General features: G+C 35.5%; 2 protein-coding genes across 3 annotated transcripts; both read right to left on the bottom strand.

Moving 5' to 3' along the window:
• Positions 1-5,970: 5,970 nt before the first annotated feature.
• Positions 5,971-6,558, bottom strand: LOC124887118. The gene has a single exon (XM_047396301.1). It carries the CDS (start codon positions 6,556-6,558, stop codon positions 5,971-5,973), a length of 588 nt encoding a protein of 195 aa, XP_047252257.1.
• Positions 6,559-7,895: 1,337 nt separating this feature from the next.
• Positions 7,896-14,565, bottom strand: LOC107842410 (ethylene-overproduction protein 1). Of its 2 annotated transcripts, XM_047396967.1 has the most exons (5): positions 12,207-14,487; positions 11,364-11,655; positions 10,978-11,287; positions 10,688-10,746; positions 7,896-8,597 (listed from the first exon to the last, which is right to left on the bottom strand). In XM_047396967.1, exons 1-5 carry the CDS (start codon positions 14,273-14,275, stop codon positions 8,484-8,486), a joined length of 2,844 nt encoding a protein of 947 aa, XP_047252923.1. In that variant the 5' UTR covers positions 14,276-14,487; the 3' UTR covers positions 7,896-8,483. The 2 variants fall into 2 exon arrangements, with proteins under 2 accessions (XP_047252923.1, XP_016541731.1); XM_016686245.2 differs by lacking the exon at positions 10,688-10,746 and having other exon boundaries at positions 12,207-14,565.
• Between the last annotated feature and the right edge of the window lie 3,665 nt (positions 14,566-18,230).

The raw sequence follows: 18,230 nt of genomic DNA, 5'->3' as shown, positions 1-18,230 counted from the left end.
TGTCAAGTCCTTGCCGGAAGTCATCTTTAAACAAATTTTTCCTGTTCCCTCATCCTTAGCAGTAGCGGAGTTAGCCATGTAGATCATTTCTTCTGCTTGAGCTAGAGTAAATGACGAAAATAACTCCTTCTTGGCATAGACATAGTGAGTGGCACCAGAATCCATCCACCATTCGTGAGGATTCCCCACTAAGTTGCATTCTGAGAACATAGCACACAAATAATCACATTCTTTGTTGGATTCAATCATATTTTCTTGATCCTTTTTCTTGCCTTTCTTCGGGGCTCAACAATCTATGGACTTGTGGCCAATTTTGCCACAATTTTCCCTTGAACTTTTTCTTGGGTTAATTGCTTCCATGTTCAACTTTCTTTCTTTTATTCGAAGTATTTTAGTCACCTTCTACAATATGTGCTCCATTAATTATAGAATTCCCCTTTGACCTTTTTTCGGCAGATTTGTTGTCCTCTTCAATATGAAGTCGGACAATAATATCTTCAATAATCATCACATTGCGCTTATGCTTTAAGTAGTTTTTGAAGTCTTTCTACAAAGGTGGTAGCTTCTCAACTATCGCTGCTACTTGGAAATCATCATTCACAATTAAACCTTCTGCTAGGAGATCATGTATGATGACTTGTAACTCCTTTACTTAAGATACAACAGATTTGCTATCTATCATTTTAAAGTCCAGGAACCGTACAATAAGGAATTTCTTAATTCCCGCATCCTCTGTCTTATATTTCTGTTCAATTGCCCCCCACAGTTCCTTTGATGTCTTGTTTCAACTATAAACATTGTAGAGGTCGTCTTGGAGACCACTCAGAATATAATTCCTGCAAAGGAAGTCCGAATGTTTCCAAGCTTCTACAATAACGAAGCGGTCTTTGTCCGAGGTTCCCTCGGGCACCTCAGGATCTTCTTCGCTAGTGAACCATTGCAGACATAAAATGGTAAGGTAAAAGAACATCTTTTGCTGTCACCGCTTGAAGTCAATGCCCAAAAATTTTCTGGGCTTCTCCGTCGGTGCCATTGTTGGCGGAGCATTTGTGCGGCTTAATGAAGCAATATTGTTTGCCCCCACAGTAGTAGCTACATCATGCATTTGAATTTTAGTTGTCGTTTTTCCTATCACCACAAGATAGAAAACTTAGTATTTTTTCAGAATACTATTTATAAAGTTAAATAACTTGAAACTCTTCTTCTTGTTTCTAGTAAACGATGAAGTTTTTATTACTTCAAATCGTCAACCGAGTAAACCTTAACTTGTGATGAAGATTTTATGTCTTCTAATCACTCGTTAAATTCAAGAGGAGTAAAAATCATAAGCTTTAATCTCCAAAAACAAGTAATACAGATTCAGTAAGATTATTCCTTAAGATTGTTATTTTCTACAATGTATTTGGGTACACAGAAATCTGTATAGTAAAACAACAACTTCAACTCGAGTTCAAGTATAAATAAGAACACAATGACGTATCAAATACCCTCAACACAAGATCAAAATGACCTTTCCAAGAGGTGTATTTATTTTTTCAGAAAAATAAAGATGAAATAAAAATGATTAAGGACAAGTCTCTAATTCACGGACTTTCCTTAAGAAATAATTCCCCTCACTGTACCCGAGGTTATGGAATCTTCCTCCCAGGATAAAATGGCCTTCAATACAACTATAGTGGTACCTCAAATAGGCGGATTCTTCGAACGCGCTCAACGGTTTGAATGATCACACACAGAGTTTTTGTTAAGACAAGAATAAGTTTGTAATCTGAAATTTTTTTTCTATATTCCAAAACCTGTGGATGAAATCAGGCTTTTATAGCCAAGAGATGCCTCTTCTTAAAAGAGACAATGGTCCATCTTAGAGGTGTGATGTTTCTGAAAATGTTTGTCCGTTTACCCAAAACAGTGCAGTATTTTACTGAAATAGTGCACCAGTTTAAAACAGTGCATCACTTCATTGAAGAGTTGCATATGTTCTAACCAACGTATTAGTTCAGGAAACATTATTTCAAAAATTTGCACCAGTTCAGAAACAAAAACACAGAAGCAGTACATCAATTCGCAAAATAGTGCAACGATTCATTGAAACAGTGGCACCAGTTCACTTCGAATATTGCATTTGTTATTACTGCATGCATGTATATTTAAATGGATTTTCAAAACACTTTTTGGATTGAATTTATTTATTTTATTTCTATCAAATAAAATTTGTCCAAAAAGATAGATCTCATCGATCAATCATTTAACAAATCTAAATCCAAATCTAAATCCAAAGTCAAAACCGAACCGAGCCGAGCTGAGTGAGCGAGCGACAACGATGGCACGAGGCATTCATTATTTCTTGATTCACTGGAAATTATGGGTATAAGAGGAAGATGTAAAAGACTCTGTAGTTTAGAGTGGTATCAAGTATAAGAGATTTAATGTTAAATCATGCTATTAGGTGAAGTTGACATATGGAAAATAAGAAGACTATTGACGATGGAAAATGAATTGGAAGACCATATTTAAATTTTAAGAGTCACAGTAATCGCAATCCTAGAAGAAAAAAACTGATGGCATTCTCCTATACAAAGGTTCTTTCAAGTGATTTTATTTCAAATCTTCATTGACTTTTTTCTCGGCAATTTGTACATAGTTGAAACAGTCATTCATCCTTTATCAACACTATAACCCTTACAAGAAGTGACTTACATTTTTCAGTAAGAAGATTCATCCGTGTAAGCCCAATCCATAAACAACAAATATAACTTCATGTTTGTGAACCTTCTTTAGGTAACATCAGGATTTTATATCATCATTAGTAATAGAAACCAAGAAAACATTTCCCTTAAATGTCTACCAAACAATTTCAAATATTGTCTACCAAGCAATTTCAAATAGTGCATACATACAGATAAGGAAACCAACTATTTGACTACTTGGCTAACATAGCATTGGAAGAAGAGTCATTTATATACACAGCATTCCACCAGTTACCATGCATGGTCAGAACGATTCTAAACATTGACAAGCACCAATGTTCATACTTAAGGTTAGCAGTATCAAAGAGATAGACAGACTGGGAAGGCTAAATAAAAGTTTTCCACTTGCACCATATTTACAACCTTGGAAGGCAAACAAAAAAAGGAAAATGCTACTTAGCCTAACTACACTAGCCAACAAAAAAGGCGTCTCAGTAAACCGGGGGGCCCAAAGGTTAGATCTTTAACTCTAGTAGCTGAGGCATTTGATACTATCAGGTTGTCAGTGGGTCCGAGCATCTCATAATCTCTGTCCCTTCACCAACTATGCAAGGAGAAAATGGTTACATCATAGGTTAGGAGACAGATATAAGTACACTAGGAGAAAGCACTTACTAGGATGAAATACCAAAGATCAGTGGACTAGACCCGTTGATTTAGCACCAAAAATCTTTGCATACACCCTTACACTGGAGATCTTAGTTGAAAATAGAAGAAAAATACCATCATCTCCATACAACCCCTAAACAAGAGGTAAAGAAAAAGAAGAGAAAGGGAGCTTACTCTTGCAAACTAGACAAGGATGCAAAGCAACAAAACCAGGGAACGGTGTTTATCACCCAAAGAAGAAACAACACCAACTGAGGATTTTCGAAGTTAGCCATGGTTGTAGGCGGATCAAAGAAGAGTGAAGGAGCTGACTTAGCTTATTTTAGAAACCCTACCCCCCTTTTTAACATGTCCTTTTATTATATTGGACCGGGGCGATTTTTTGCCTAGTTTGATTCTTGTATTTTTGGTATTTTTGTATTATTTGAATTTTTATTATTAATAAAACTACCAATTAAAAAAAAAAAAAATAAACACTTATAGTGCTAACAACTCTCTATCATAAACACTCATAGCTTAATGTTTGGGTACCAAAGACTTTCTAATATAAGCAAGTGGATGCCCTTCTTGCATCAGTAAAACCCATATACCCTTGCCACTAGCATCTGTCTCCATCACAAAGGTCTGATTGTAATTAGGCAAGCCAAAACAGGAGCAAAAAACAATGCTTATTTGAGTTCTTCAAAAGCTTTAGTAGCAGTTTCATTCCACAAGAACCCCTTTTTCTTGAGTAGATCATGTAAAGGTCAAAAAATATCACCAAAACCCTTTATGAACCTTGTTTAATAACCAGCAAGACCAAGAAATCCTCTTAACTGCTTACGATTGATATGAAGTGGCCACTGATGAACTGCTAATATTTTCTTTGGATCAGTAGCAATACCTTCTTCACTAACCATATGGCCTAAATACTCAAATTTAGGCACCCCAAATGCACACTTATACAACTGATGCTTAACTCTAAGTTAAAACACCACCTTAACATCAATAATATGATCAGTCATGGTATTACTAAAGATTAAAATATTATCAAAGAAGACAACACTGATTTCCTTAGTAATAGTTTGAAGACAAAATTCATTAGGCTTTGAAATGAGGATGGTGCATAAGTCAGGCAAAAAGGCATAACCAAGACCTCATAGTGATCGTCATGATATTTGAAAGTTATTTTATGAGTGTCACTCTCAATCATTCTTAGTTGATGGTAACCAGCTCTAAGGTCTATCTTAGAGAACACAGAAGTTTCATATAATTCATCTAACAAATCTTCAATGGTGGGAATGGGAAATATATCTTTGATAGTTAGTTGATTTAATTCTCTTTAGTCAACACATAACCTCCAACTACCATCTTTTTTACAAACCAACACAATAGGAGAAGCATAAGGACTAGAGCTGTGTTGAATTACACCTTGATCTAACATTTCCTGAGCCAGTTTCTCTATGACATCTTTCTTCACACCAAGGTATTTGTAAGATCTTTTATTTACTGGATTTGCAGAATCAATAAGTGGTATTTTATGACCCAATGATCCTCGATGTGGTGGTAATGTCGTAAGTGGCTCAAGATAATGGAAAACTATTATACCAATGCAGATAATGCAGGATGAAGGTTTATACCTTGTGTAGCCTGTATGTATTGGCCATATATCTCTTATATTAAAGTATCAACCACTTCTATCATGTAGCAGTTGGTTTCAGATTCCATCTTCTTGATCAAGGATCTTACCTTAAAAGACTTAAGTTGACTAGTAGCACCTCTCAACACATGCCTCTTTCCCCGATACACAAGTTTTATTGTCCTGTTCTTAAAGTTAAATAGAATCCTACCAAGGGTATTTAACCATTGCACCCCCAAAATAATATCCACATTACTCAAGGGTAACAAAAAAAAATCAAAAGAGAATATGGTGCCCTGCAACAACCACTGCAAATTCTTGCAAATAGATGTAGTTTGTACTTCCCTACCATCAGCCATACTAATAGATTGTACAACTAGAGTACTGCATTGCAACCTAACTTCTTATCCACCCCTTGGTCAATGAAGTTATAGGTACTTCCAATGTCAATTAGGACATGTAAGGGTTTTTTCTCATGATAACCAACCACCCTAATTGTCTGATATCCAACAGCACCAGTAAAGGATTGTAATGAGATGGTCATCAGTTTCTCCTCACCTTGAGGAATGTCAACACCTTCTTCTATCAGTTCAGGTCCTTCCTATTTATTAGACATATTCTCATCCATCAATTCTACCATAAACAACTGTTTATTGGCCCTATAATTATGTCCAACGACATACTTCTCATCACAGAAAAAATAAGACCTTTATCCCTCTTTGCATCTATTTCAGCAGTTGTTACCCTTCTCAACATGTTAGTTTTAGCTACATTAAGCTGATATACAGAGGTTTTTTGAGAAATTAAAAGGTCCAAACTAATTTAGAGTTGGTAAAATTGCATAAGCCCCTTCCGAGCCTGCTTATAACCCTAGGTCTGAGCCTGAGCCTCAAATACCCCTTCCTACAACCTTGAAATCTTGTAATCTTAGGTCAAGGTCTTTCGTGCTTGAATTTTGACGACCTTATTCAACTTTCGATTTAGACCTCCTAAATATCAACTTATAGCATTCTCATTTGATAGATTAACTCTTGTTAATAACCTATCAAATTTTGCTTGATATTCTTTGACACTACCAGTTTGTCTCAAATTTTTCGAAGCCTCTATTGGGTCTTCAAATCCATCCCCAAATCTCTTATTTAGGACTAACACATACTCAGACCATGAGAGTTTGGAAGCAGTATTTTTAGAGTTTGTATACGACATATGCCTTGCAATAGCTTTACCATCCAAATGGATGGAATCCACCTTCACCCTCTGTTTAAAAGGAATTTCCTCCATAGAAAATACTTGATCAACCTTGTATAACCAAGTGTGCAATTCACAACTAGAAAAATGAGGGAAATTCAATTTGGAGAATCGGGTAAAAAACTGTCCATTACCATAATTTCCATCTCCATGGAATTCCTTATTGCGACCTTCATTCTGCATCCAAGCTAGACAATTTCTGATTGTGGAAGATTCAGCTCTCCCTTGCTCCTTTTCTTTCTCCTTGGACATCAACAATCCTAGGGTTTTCTTGATCCCCACAAGTTCCTTATCAGTTTGAACATTTCTCTCATAAATGTTTGACATTCCCTCCATTAATTTCTATAACCAATCTTAAATCTGAGAAAGCTTACCATCGACTTCCTCATTTGATTTGTCTGAGTTTTTATCACGAACTACCATGATTGATTGAGCCGAAAAATGAGTATCGCTAATACCAGTTGATGCAAGAACAAGGAATTTGGGCGAAATGTGTTAATCTAGGAGCATAATTCTCAAAGAAAATGATTCCAATTTCAGGGGATTATCCGAGAAAATCAGTGAAGAATAAGAATAAGAGAGAAGAACGTAGATTTTATTATTAATGGAATGCTCAAGTAGTAGCTTACATCAGTTATTTATACACCTCATTAGCTGCAATTGACATCTAAGCCAACCAACTAACAGAATAAGTACCCAAGTACAACTTGGAAAAGCAGTAACTACTTCTATGAACAATGAACAGTAATACCTAACTTTTAAATTTTACTGAAACTGTTTTCTTTCTTCCCCTTTAATCCTTTCTTCTCAACATTGTATCATATTTCTCGTCTACTTTGAAATTTTCCTCGCCATTTATGGCAGATCCAACTCTAAAATCTAACAAAGAGGAAGGGCAAGACAAATTGTTTGCATTGGTAAAAGCAACGTGCCCTTCGAGACTCAGAATTTGTTTCCAAGTTAAAAGAGATCACAATAATGGGTCCTGATGGAGCAAGATCAAGATTGTTTCCTCTGGTTGGCTGAATTTGAAATTTTATCTACAGATTCAACATAATATATGTATATCGTCAATCTGATGCCCTTTCCCAAATTCTTTTTGCCCACCTTATTTATCCTTAACGCTAGAAGTAGCCCACAACTTGATCTGATCCTTGTTTTTAAAAAACTTGATACTGTGAATTGTTGATATGCTACTTCGGTGAAGGAATGAGAGTTGTTTAACAATGTAAGAAATGACTTTTAGTAAGACTATTTCATGGATGCCCAAATTTATGCAATGTATTAATATTTTTTTTTTTTGGTAATATGCAATGTATTAATATTTGCAATCCTCGGATATGGCATTTCATCTTTTAAGTTGTCCAAAATCTCTTTTAATTGGCGATATAATATTCTAACTTCATTGTGGCTGCTGTAGACTACGCACTACCAATTCTTTGTTGTCTATCTTCCTTAATTCCACCAGACATGAACGGGTCTGGCATTAGTTGTTCAACTACAGATGATTATTACCAGGGAAAAACTTACCCCTTAACAGTGATCAAAGTTCTGGAGTAGACTGTATTCATAACCTCGTCAAAGCCAATATTTTCCCAGGGATGTTTGTCTATTGGCCTAACCATGGCATTAATTACAAGGAATCTCAAATTGTAATTTACACAAGCAGGAGAAACAGAGAACTTCTGCACGTCAGCCACTTAATTGTTTTACAGAAGAGGAGAAAGAAAAGTTCGTCTTGAACTTTCGCAACAAATGAGATTTTTAACCTCTTTCTTGGTTGTATAAAGGGTACTAAGGATGAAAAAATTGAGAATTTCAATTCTTGATGACCAAGAATGTCAAAGCACTATGAGAGTGAGTATGCCTGCTGATTTTGCTGTCTGTGAAATGATCTGCTTTGCTTCTTCAAGGACGACTTTTTACCGTGTCTTTAACAGTTCATCAATCATATGTACACCAATCCAATTAGCTGTTTTCCTCAATGATTTCCCAGTTTATCTAGGTCAACAATTCATACACATCAGAATGTCGTACAGCTTTGAGCCACATATCTGAACAAAATTAGAAGTTGAAAGCTCAAGCAGTTGCTTTTTCTTCAATAGCAGAATGTACTCCCCAAGACTAGTTGTTGCTCAGAATATTTCACGTGTTTTTCAGTGCTTGAATACGCGTGCGACTGTACAGATCTAAGGTATCCCTGTGATTGGGATCCAAGCAGAGGGCTGCTTCACAATCCCTGAGAGCACGTGAGGAATCAGTCACTGATTCATGGAATGCTGCTCGAAGATTAAGCATTTGCAAGTCAGGTTTGAAAGAAATGGCTCTTGTAAGCTCCTCCACAGCCTCAGTCTCCCTCTGGTCATCCATGAGCACTGTTTCATGCAAGATTCAAATTCAGTACGAACAAGGCAAAACAAATTACAGAACTCATAACTAACAAGGAAAGTGGAATTGATGAACTTGCGGTAGACAACTACATCAGTTCTGGAGAGGCTCAACCTGACCAGTAGGGAGGAACTTTTGTCCTCCTTGTTTCATGTAGGTTAGTACAAGAATTTTAGGGATATGTAGAACAACAATTTCATCTGTTTTACTTCCAAATATGGAAGCAAAACAGTATCAAATATATACACAAACATCACACTGTATTAGCTTAGACCCTAGATAGGAAGGTGTGGAGAATGCAGATTAGGGTAGAGGGCTAGTAGGTGGGAGCGCGTCCTTGCCAGTAGGAAGGGATGCTTTGTTTGTAATAGTGCCTGTAGTCGTAGTGCTTCGTGTGTGTCTTATAGTTTTTTTTTTGTGGTTTTTGATGATGTTTGTGCTTTTAGATAGATAGTTTATAGTTCTATGTCGTGGGAGTCTTGTTTTCTGTTATTCTATATTGGTGTGTTATTACATCGTGTGTTTTTCTTTTTTCATCGCTTTATACTTTTTTATCCTGAGTCGGGGGTCTATTGGAAACAACTTTTCTACTTCATCTGAGGTAGTGGTATGGTCTGCGTACACTTTACCCACCCTAGATCCCACTTTGTCGGAATTCACTAGGTGGTGGTTGTTGTTGTACTTATGTTAGCCAGCCAATAAATTGCCAGATAGAGAGATCTTAATATAATTGAATTTATTCAACATGATCAAATTTACTTTACTGAAGCCACCCATGAAGAGTCAAGATTACTGTTTGATTAGACTGGTACCAAGTGTTCTCACCTTCACGCAAAAATGATCATAATTTCATCAATAGCATTTCATCAATTGAAAAGAAAAAATGTCAACATATTAGACTTACCCACTCTCAGAAGATGAAAGTTCCGGAGATGAGGATGCTGAGATGGATGTGTGGGCATACTAGGAGAGATAAGATTAGGAATAAAGAAGTATGATAGCTTTATTCCTACTTCTACTTGAGTTATGTTTCCTAATATATGCCCCAATCATCTCTAGCCATGAATTTGTTTTTATACCACTTTCCCTCTGATATATCGATGTAAATGCATGAAGATAATGAAGCAACTAGAAGATTCTCAATTTTGAAAAATAAACTAAGGTATTTTTAACTAACTGGTAAAGTTGCTGCCATGTGACCAGGAGGTCACGGGTTCAAGCCTTGGAAACAGCCTCTAGCAGAAATGCAATATAAGGTTGCGTACAATACACCCTTATGGTGGGGCCCTTCCCCGGACCCTGCGCACAGCGGGAGCTTTAGTGCACTAGGCTGCCCTTATTATTCTTTATTTATAGAAAAGCAACTACGTAAATTTGTAGATTCTTCCATCGTGTCAAATATTTCTTTTATGTGCTTTGAATTATTAGAGAAGTATGCAAAGAAAATGTACGATCTATCAAGTTGGACATGCATTTTATGTGGTGATTTTATACTCTTAGATAAAGGGTACACACATAACGTGTGTGATGGAAGACTTGTGGTTTTGATAAACAGAAAAAGGACCTGCCACAGAAAGCACTTCTCCCAGATCAGCAGTCTTATTACAACTACAGACTGCACCATTGAACAACTTGAATCAGATGCTGGATGGAAACTGCAGTTTAGAAGGAATTCATATGATTGAGGAATTCATATGATTGAGAAATGGAAGATACTAACTTTTTGATGCAGAAACTGGAAATTGTGGGTATTAGAGGAAGATGAAAAAGACTCTGTACATTAGAGTGGTAGCAAGTATAGGAGATTTAATGTTAAATCATGCTATTAGGTGAAGCTGACACATGGAAAAGAAGATCACTGACCATGGAAAATGATTTAGAAGACCATATTTAAATTTCAAGTGTCATAGTAATTGCAATCCTAGAAGAAGAAAACTGATGGTATTCTCCTATATAAAGGTTCTTTGAAGTGATTTTATTTCAACTCTTCATCGACTTTTTTCTCGGCAGTCTGGACATAGTTGGAACAGTCATTCATCCTTTATCAACACTAAAACCCTAACAAGAAGTGACTTACATTTTCAGTAAGAAGATTCATCCGTGCAAGCCCAGTCCATAAACAACAAATATAACTTCCTGTTTGTGAACATTCTTTAGGTAACATCAGGAATTTATATCACAATTAGTAATAGAAACCAAGAAAATATTTCCCTCAAATGTAATCATAGTGGAACTTCCCTGCAAATTCGCATAACAAGTTTTATTCATCATCCTACAGTCCGACTGTTAGAAATTAAGCAATCTCTTCCCGAATAAAAACATTAGTAACAAGCAAGGGTGGCAGAGTTATTGAAAGTGATAATATACCTGCAGCCCTGTATCTATAAGGGTATGTCCTTAGAGGATTCAATACTGTAGCCATACTGAGATCACTATTTGCCATGTCACGATCACAATACTCAGACCGCTTTTCATAAGCCGACGCCTTGTTCTGAGCCTTGTCTATCAGCTTTGTCATTTCCTCAGAAGCAGCTTTCCTATCGTTTTTGAGATGATATACACGAGCTAACCCTTGATGAGCTCTTGTATGTTTTATCTTGAGGGCACTAACATAGCAGTCTGCAGCGAGGTCCAGTTTATTGCAATCCACGTAAATACTTCCTAGATTATTTAATGCCTGCCAAGACTACATAACATGAATAAATTCATCGACAGAAACATCACCAAGAGAACTAGTTTGGAGAATGACCCACTTGTCCCTTGCGAAGACCATCGGAAGGACATTTAAGTGCTTCCTCCAACAGTTGGATGACACAAGATGAAGATTCAGAATCCAGAGTTGTATCAGCTAGAGCATATGCTTTAAGGAAAAAGGCTTCGAATGACCTTTGGAGAGAAATGGATTCCTCAGCCTTAGCAAGTGCTTCTTCACGATGTCCAGTGTCATATAAAATCCATCCTTCGTACACAAGCCTTTCATATGTGGAAGTGGAATGATTCCGGGCCAGGCGCAAACTGCACATTGCAGCTTTTTGACAATTTAACCTACACGTAAAGTGTGTTAGGTTAACATAATTAATGGGATGTGCTTCTATCAAATAATTACGAAAATCAACATCATGGAAAGTTACCCCATGATAAGGCTTTTCAGTCTAATAATGACGTATGTTGTCAGTCAGTCCCCAAAATCTATTTATTTGTCGTCCACATTTATCGATTCAATCCCAATAAAGATAGTTTTTTTTTTTTCAAAAGATTTTTAACGCAAATAAAGATAATTCCAATCAAGTTCTTTCATAAGCTATCCATTTCGATTTTCACTGCACGATCTCATTACCTAAAAGCCCGGCTTGATGCGCTACAATAAATAGTCACGCTGTTTGAGCATAACATGTGACAACAAGATTATGGTCTATAGATCACCACAAAAAGTCTATCTCTCATCACATTGATCAGTCTTATCCTTTTTTCCGTTTTTGCTTGCATTCCCCCAAAATGAAGGAAACAGATATCAAGACTTAAAGAAGGTAGCAAGAATTGTGCGTACAGCATAAACTTGCAGCAAAAATCAAAAGATAATATGTTCAAGAAACTACCGTAATAGGAGCAGAGATTGCCTGAATCGCAGAATGCTCCTCCCAAGATCATTTATGAGCATCTGGTGTATAACAGCCAATGAACCAATATCATCAACAGATGACCATCGATCGTAGAGCTGCATCCAGCAATCTGCAGGACTCCATGGCTGAACATGCAAACTGAGAAGCTCAGCCAGGTGGTCAGCCCTCATTTTCCCACAGAACATCATATAATTTGGTTCTAGAGTCAACAATGCTCGGATATCACTTATAGCAGATGGATAATCCTCAAGTGCAATAAAACACCAAGCCCGCAGTTCAAGGCAGTCCGGAGAGACCTTAAAACCAACAATTCTATTTATCTCAACAATAGCAGCCTCAATCTGGCTCTGTTCTACCATCACAATGGCTCTGTATTTGTAAGGAAAAGAAAGGGTGGGATCCAATCTGGTGGCATCATTAACATCCAAAATCTTTTGTTTGCCTAAGCTGTACAAAGACCTCTCTTGGTACATCCACCCTGTAGGTGTATACTCCGAAATAATACCATTAATTAGCTCAAAAGCCAAAAACTGTTGCCCTTGCTTGAATTTAGCTCGTGCAACACCTACAATTGAATAAATATGACCAGCCTCAATTGCCATCTCAAAAGAATGTTGAGCTTCTTTATAATCCTTCCTTTCTAGCAACACACACCCAAGTTGATGCAAAGCTAGTGCCTTTTGCCATCTTTCACTAGCACACTCCTTCAGCCTCTCCAACAACATAACTGTAACTTTGGACATCATGTTATCTTCTATTGCTACCTGGCTAAGGAAATAATATAACAGGAAAGAAGCTTGCCCAACTGTGGCAAGTCTATCCCTAGCCTCAGATCTACAAAATATGTTCAGAACCTTTGGATTGTACAAGTAACCTGGAAGCTCTCTTAGTATAAGCTGCAAGCAAGAAGTGACAAGCAGATGTGCTCTCTCCTCCAGAGCATAATCAATAAGAACCAACGCCTCATCAATATCAGAAACCAAAGACGCCATGTAACAATCAGAAGCAGATTTCATTTCCTCACAACAGAATCTGTTTGCAAATGAAAGAAGCTCCAGAAGTATGTTGAGTGGGTAAGAATCTAATCTTCTTGTCCTACTAAAGAAATCTACAGCTCTCATTCCCTCCACAGATATACCAATGTATGTAAAATCAATTCTTTGCTTATCAGACTCAATGAAATCACCATATAACATTGATCTTAATGGACCAGACAGAGCTGCAATTTTACCTCGAATACAGTTGACTTCCTCGTTGCCTATGCAGAAGTAAACAATGCCATCCTTCTCTGAGGTGAGAAAATTATTTCCATCTGAGATACGAAAATCAGAGATCTCATTAGCTGCTCCATGACATTGACAATGATGAAAAACTGAGTTGGGATCATAGCCATGTAACAAAGCAGCCTTGGGGCATTCAAGTACTCTTCCAATACAATCCAACGCTGATGATCCTATCAACTCATCCTCTCTCCTCTCAAACCTCAACCATGCTGAAAAAACTACCTTCGAATGCACATCAACCGCATGTTGACGAGCCGATTGAAGACACCTACGCAGCAACTTTGGATCACCAAGGCTGTACAACAGAGCATACTGTTCTAAATGAACCAAAGATTTGTTAAAATCTTGGGTAATCTGAAGTTTACGGTAGAGCTCAGCTAAAGATTCAACAAAATCAACAGATTTGAGACAAAGTTCAACTGGGGGCTCAAAAGAATCGGTTCTTGGAAGCCCATAGGGGAGAAAAGACTCAGTTGTTGAAAGTGAAACAGTAGCAGGAGATTCTGCCAAAATGGAGTTGATTGTAGGGTAGTGAAGCTTGGATGTTGTGGCAATAGGAAAAGGGTTACTACTTGAAGTTTCAGATGGGTATGGGTTGTAAGCATGGACTTGATTAGTCTTACAACGCTCTTTGAGCTTGAAACCACGCATAGTGTGAGACAGTTCAAGGGAGTACTGACGGATGAGACTCACAAATCTTGATTTTCGCTCTTCACAACATTGCTCTTTTTCTTCACTATCATTCTCTCTGAAAGTAGACATGAATCTAATAACAAGAATAATTAATTCCTCAACTTTTGAACTGCATAAAGGATATATCCACCACCAAGAGTGGAGGCAAGGGGTTGGTTAGCGGGTTGGGTGGGTGGGTGGTGCTGATATGCAGGTTCAAGGTTCAACTTTGGCGTGATCTGGTAAAAACATTTTCGTCCGACTTGTGAACATGTAAAGAAGGATTTAATTAATAATATAGTTTTGTGGAGGATGCATCTAATGAGTGTTAGCTTTTATTCCAATGCCAGCTTGTCACTTCACTATATCAGGCTGCGTGTGTGATCACAATTATGTTTCTACACTAATATTTATAAATTGAATTAAAAATAATTTTTTAGAGTAAGAATGAAAATGTTTAGGACATAAAATTGAAAATAAATTTGCAAAAATTACAAAATCAAATCCCCAATGCATCTTTGCTTTATTTTAAGGACAAAAAGCTTATATATGTGTAGTTGAATCATTAGAAATAACTCATTTATGTCATCTGTTAAAAGATTAGTTCATCTATGTCATTGTGGCTATAAAATAGACTAATTCTTGCTATCATTATTAACGCGGATTTGCAAAATCATTTTTATCACGTGACTCTTGCGTCTAAACATACATGCACGTGTACGTGATCGTATAAGTAATATAGTGATCCTAATCAGTCGGATGTCAAAGCCACGGGGACTTGTGATTTAGCAAACTATCCAATTCACGTAATATTGAGAGATTAAATAAATGCAATTGGAACCGTAACATTAATGAAGTTTTATAATTATGAAACTAGTAATAAAAGCAATGACGTATTAAATGGGTTGTAATCACTGTTAAGGAGGATTTTATGGTTAAGGCGTGATTTGAAATCATGTGTAGCAATAGTTTCTTATCAGGTTAAGTTGTCTATCTGGTTGTTGATTTACAAGGCTAATGACTATGGTCTTTCAAACTTCTAATCTTTTGCCTAAATTAACTTTGCAACTACATTCGTTGAATTGTGATACAAGAACCCAAATCTAGGAATTATATGATTCCATTCAATTTTCAAACCAAATGAGGCATGTATATTCATATCCTAAATACAAATTTAGTTTTTAATTAATAAAGACAAGATTTCATCCCTCGTATTCTTTATTCTATCCTAGTGATTCTCCTTTGGGGGTTCATATAAGAATTATGAATTTATTTTAATGGTCACAAATCATTAAAAAAAGTAAAAACAAGAATATGAGAACAACCAATATGGTAAACAAACCTAAACTAAGTAAAAAATACGATATACAATCATGCTTGTAGCCTTAACCCTAGGACGAGGGTTTTTCGTCACTCGTAGTAAAAACAAACTTACAAATTCAGCGTGGTTCGTATATAAATTAAATAATAAAAAGAAGGAAATAACCCTAATTAGAAGCTTCTAGATGCTTTTCTTGACTCCAAGTCGTGATAGGCTCCTAGAGAATTAACTAAGTGTCCTATTTATACAGGTGTAGGAAATTCTAGCCAAAATGACACTTTGATATGGCACTATTGCCAACGCGCCCCGGGAACAGTGTGACACTTTGCTAACGCACAAAATGAGGTAACGTGGCACTCCACTAATATAGACCCATTTTTTTTTACTGAATCACTTTTCCAAATTTTCCTATTCCTACAATAGCAACGACTAAGACCAAGTTGTTAGCACTTGTATGATAATTCAGTAAAACTAAAACTAAAAATTTGCTAATTTGTACGTTCTCGACAATGACGCCAAAAATTTATTATTTTTGAACATATATCCAAGTGTACGCAGACATACTAGTAACTTAGTGACTCTTACAAGTCAGATGTCAAGTCCCTCGGGACTTGTGATTTAGTATACTATCCAATTGATGTAACACTAAGTCATTAAACAAATACAATTGTAACCATAAAATTAGTGAAATTTTATAATTCTAAAATGAATAATAAAAGTAATGACATAATTAAATGGGTTGTAATCAATATTTAGGAGGATTGAAGGCTAAGACATGAGTAGCAATCATGTATAGCAGTACTTTCTCATCAATTAAGTTGTCTATTTATGGAATTAATAGTATGACTATGGTCTTTTGGACCTGTAATCTTTTGCCTAAACTGGCCTTGCAACTAAATTCATTGAGTGGTGATGCAAAAATTCAATCTAGGTGTTATATGATTTTATCCCATTTTCAAACCAAATGAGGTATATTAAGTATATTCCTATCCTAAACACAAATCTAGTCCTTATGTGTTAAAGATAAGATCCTAACTTTAGATGGTAAAATCCTGATTTACAATCGAATTTGCTAAAATAATTATATTCTTGTATTTGTCTTATTTTTAATATCTTATTTGGTATTGGATAATTATATGTTAAAAGCATAATAACTGCCGTAAAAGGAAATCTAATATACCAAAAATTTTAATTTATAATAAGTGCAAATTATTCAGTAGCGGTAACAAATAAAAATATAGATAAATCACTCGTATTATATTGGAAAATATCTTGAAGAATGAGACACATACCACCTAATTATGATAAAATTAGATTTAGATACCTACCAAAATATTATAAATAAGGTTTAAATGAATAAAGTATAGAAATACAAAGAATTAAAACAAATTATTTCTGAAAAACGTAAAGAATTAAAAATAAGAATAGAAAGACTACATTATAATATATTTGCCGGAGTTAGTGAAAATTCAATAAATACACAAAAAGATGAAATATCAAAATTAGAATCACAAATAGACAGTTTAGAATATATATATCAACATGAACTATTCACAATAAAATGAACAAAGAAGAATTTATAATAAATGAAAAAATATATGAAAATCATGAAGAATAAAAAATAAAAATAGTATTTTCTAATCTAGGAAGAAGATATAAGAAAATAGGTGAACATTTATATCTAATGTTAGAAAAAGAAGAATTAAAATTAGAAGATAAATTGACAGCAATGGTAAGAATAGAAAGAGAAAACGAAGAAATAGATAGGAAAAAGGAAATAGAAAAAATAAAACAACAAACTACGGAAGAAATACGAAAAATAGAAAAACTAAAAATAGTAGGATTGCTGTATTAGAAAAAGAACTACAAATGTTAAAAGATCTGTATGAACAAAGATAAAAGGAAAAAGAAGAAAAAGATAGAGAACAAAAATTACTGAACGAGATAAATCAATTTAAGGAAAAATTGGAAATAAAAAACAAAGAATTAGAAATAAATAATATAGACGTTGAAGAGACAGATAATTATGATTCGAAAGATAGTGAAACATATACAGAAATATTAAAAAATACAAAAAATTTAGATTTCCTTTCGTTATCCTTTTGTAGGTGGTGAATATCTTGTGTAATTCTTTCATAGCTGTTAATTCTTCTCCGTCTTGGGTGTATATAGTGTTTAATAGTCCATAGTCAAAATAAATTTTTACTAGTCTTGGGTTAGTTTTGGGTAGTGCAATTAGTTTGTTATATCCTTGTAATTTTTGGGTTATATAGTTGGTGTTTGGTTCTTTGATATTTGTAGCTCTGGGGTTAAGGTTTAGAAAAGTTTGTACTCTGTAGATGTTTTCTATGTATTTCTGGGCTGTGTAATTGTAAACTTTTTTATCTTGGTTTAGGCTATCTCGGTATGTGGTAACTTGTGGGGGTATGAACAAGTGGTCTTTTTGTGTTTTTCGTGTAAATGGTTTTTCAAATATTTTATTCATATTCATGTTCTGGTATCTTGGTCGACTAACTCCTTTGCTTGTACCTACAGAAGTAGATTGATAAATGTTATGGGTTTTATGGAGTGTCCCAACGTCTCCTTCTAGCTCTGGAACTTTAATGTCTTCCGATCGACATAGCTCTGCACACTGCTGAGTTAGCTAATTTGTATCTATAGACTTCAGTTTATCTTCATTAGTCTTTAGCTTTTCTATCTCATTACCCATACTGTCCACTTTCA

Source organism: Capsicum annuum, chromosome 9, assembly GCF_002878395.1.
Source record: "Capsicum annuum cultivar UCD-10X-F1 chromosome 9, UCD10Xv1.1, whole genome shotgun sequence".
NCBI classification, from domain to species: Eukaryota; Viridiplantae; Streptophyta; class Magnoliopsida; order Solanales; family Solanaceae; genus Capsicum; species Capsicum annuum.
Note: the sequence above shows the minus strand (reverse complement) of the source record. Positions and strands in the feature narration are given on the sequence as shown.

Excerpts from the sequence above, each read along its gene's own strand:
- LOC107842410 (XM_016686245.2), bottom strand. The coding sequence starts at position 14,275 with ATGTCTACTTTCAGAGAGAATGATAGTGAAGAAAAAGAGCAATGTTGT. Across the intron at positions 11,656-12,206 it reads CAATCTCTGCTCCTATTACG|GTTAAATTGTCAAAAAGCTG; the intron begins GTAGTTTCTTGA and ends CTTTACGTGTAG. Across the intron at positions 8,598-10,977 it reads TTATAGATACAGGGCTGCAG|TGCTCATGGATGACCAGAGG; the intron begins GTATATTATCAC and ends TGCATGAAACAG.
- LOC124887118 (XM_047396301.1), bottom strand. The coding sequence starts at position 6,558 with ATGGAGGGAATGTCAAACATTTATGAGAGAAATGTTCAAACTGATAAG.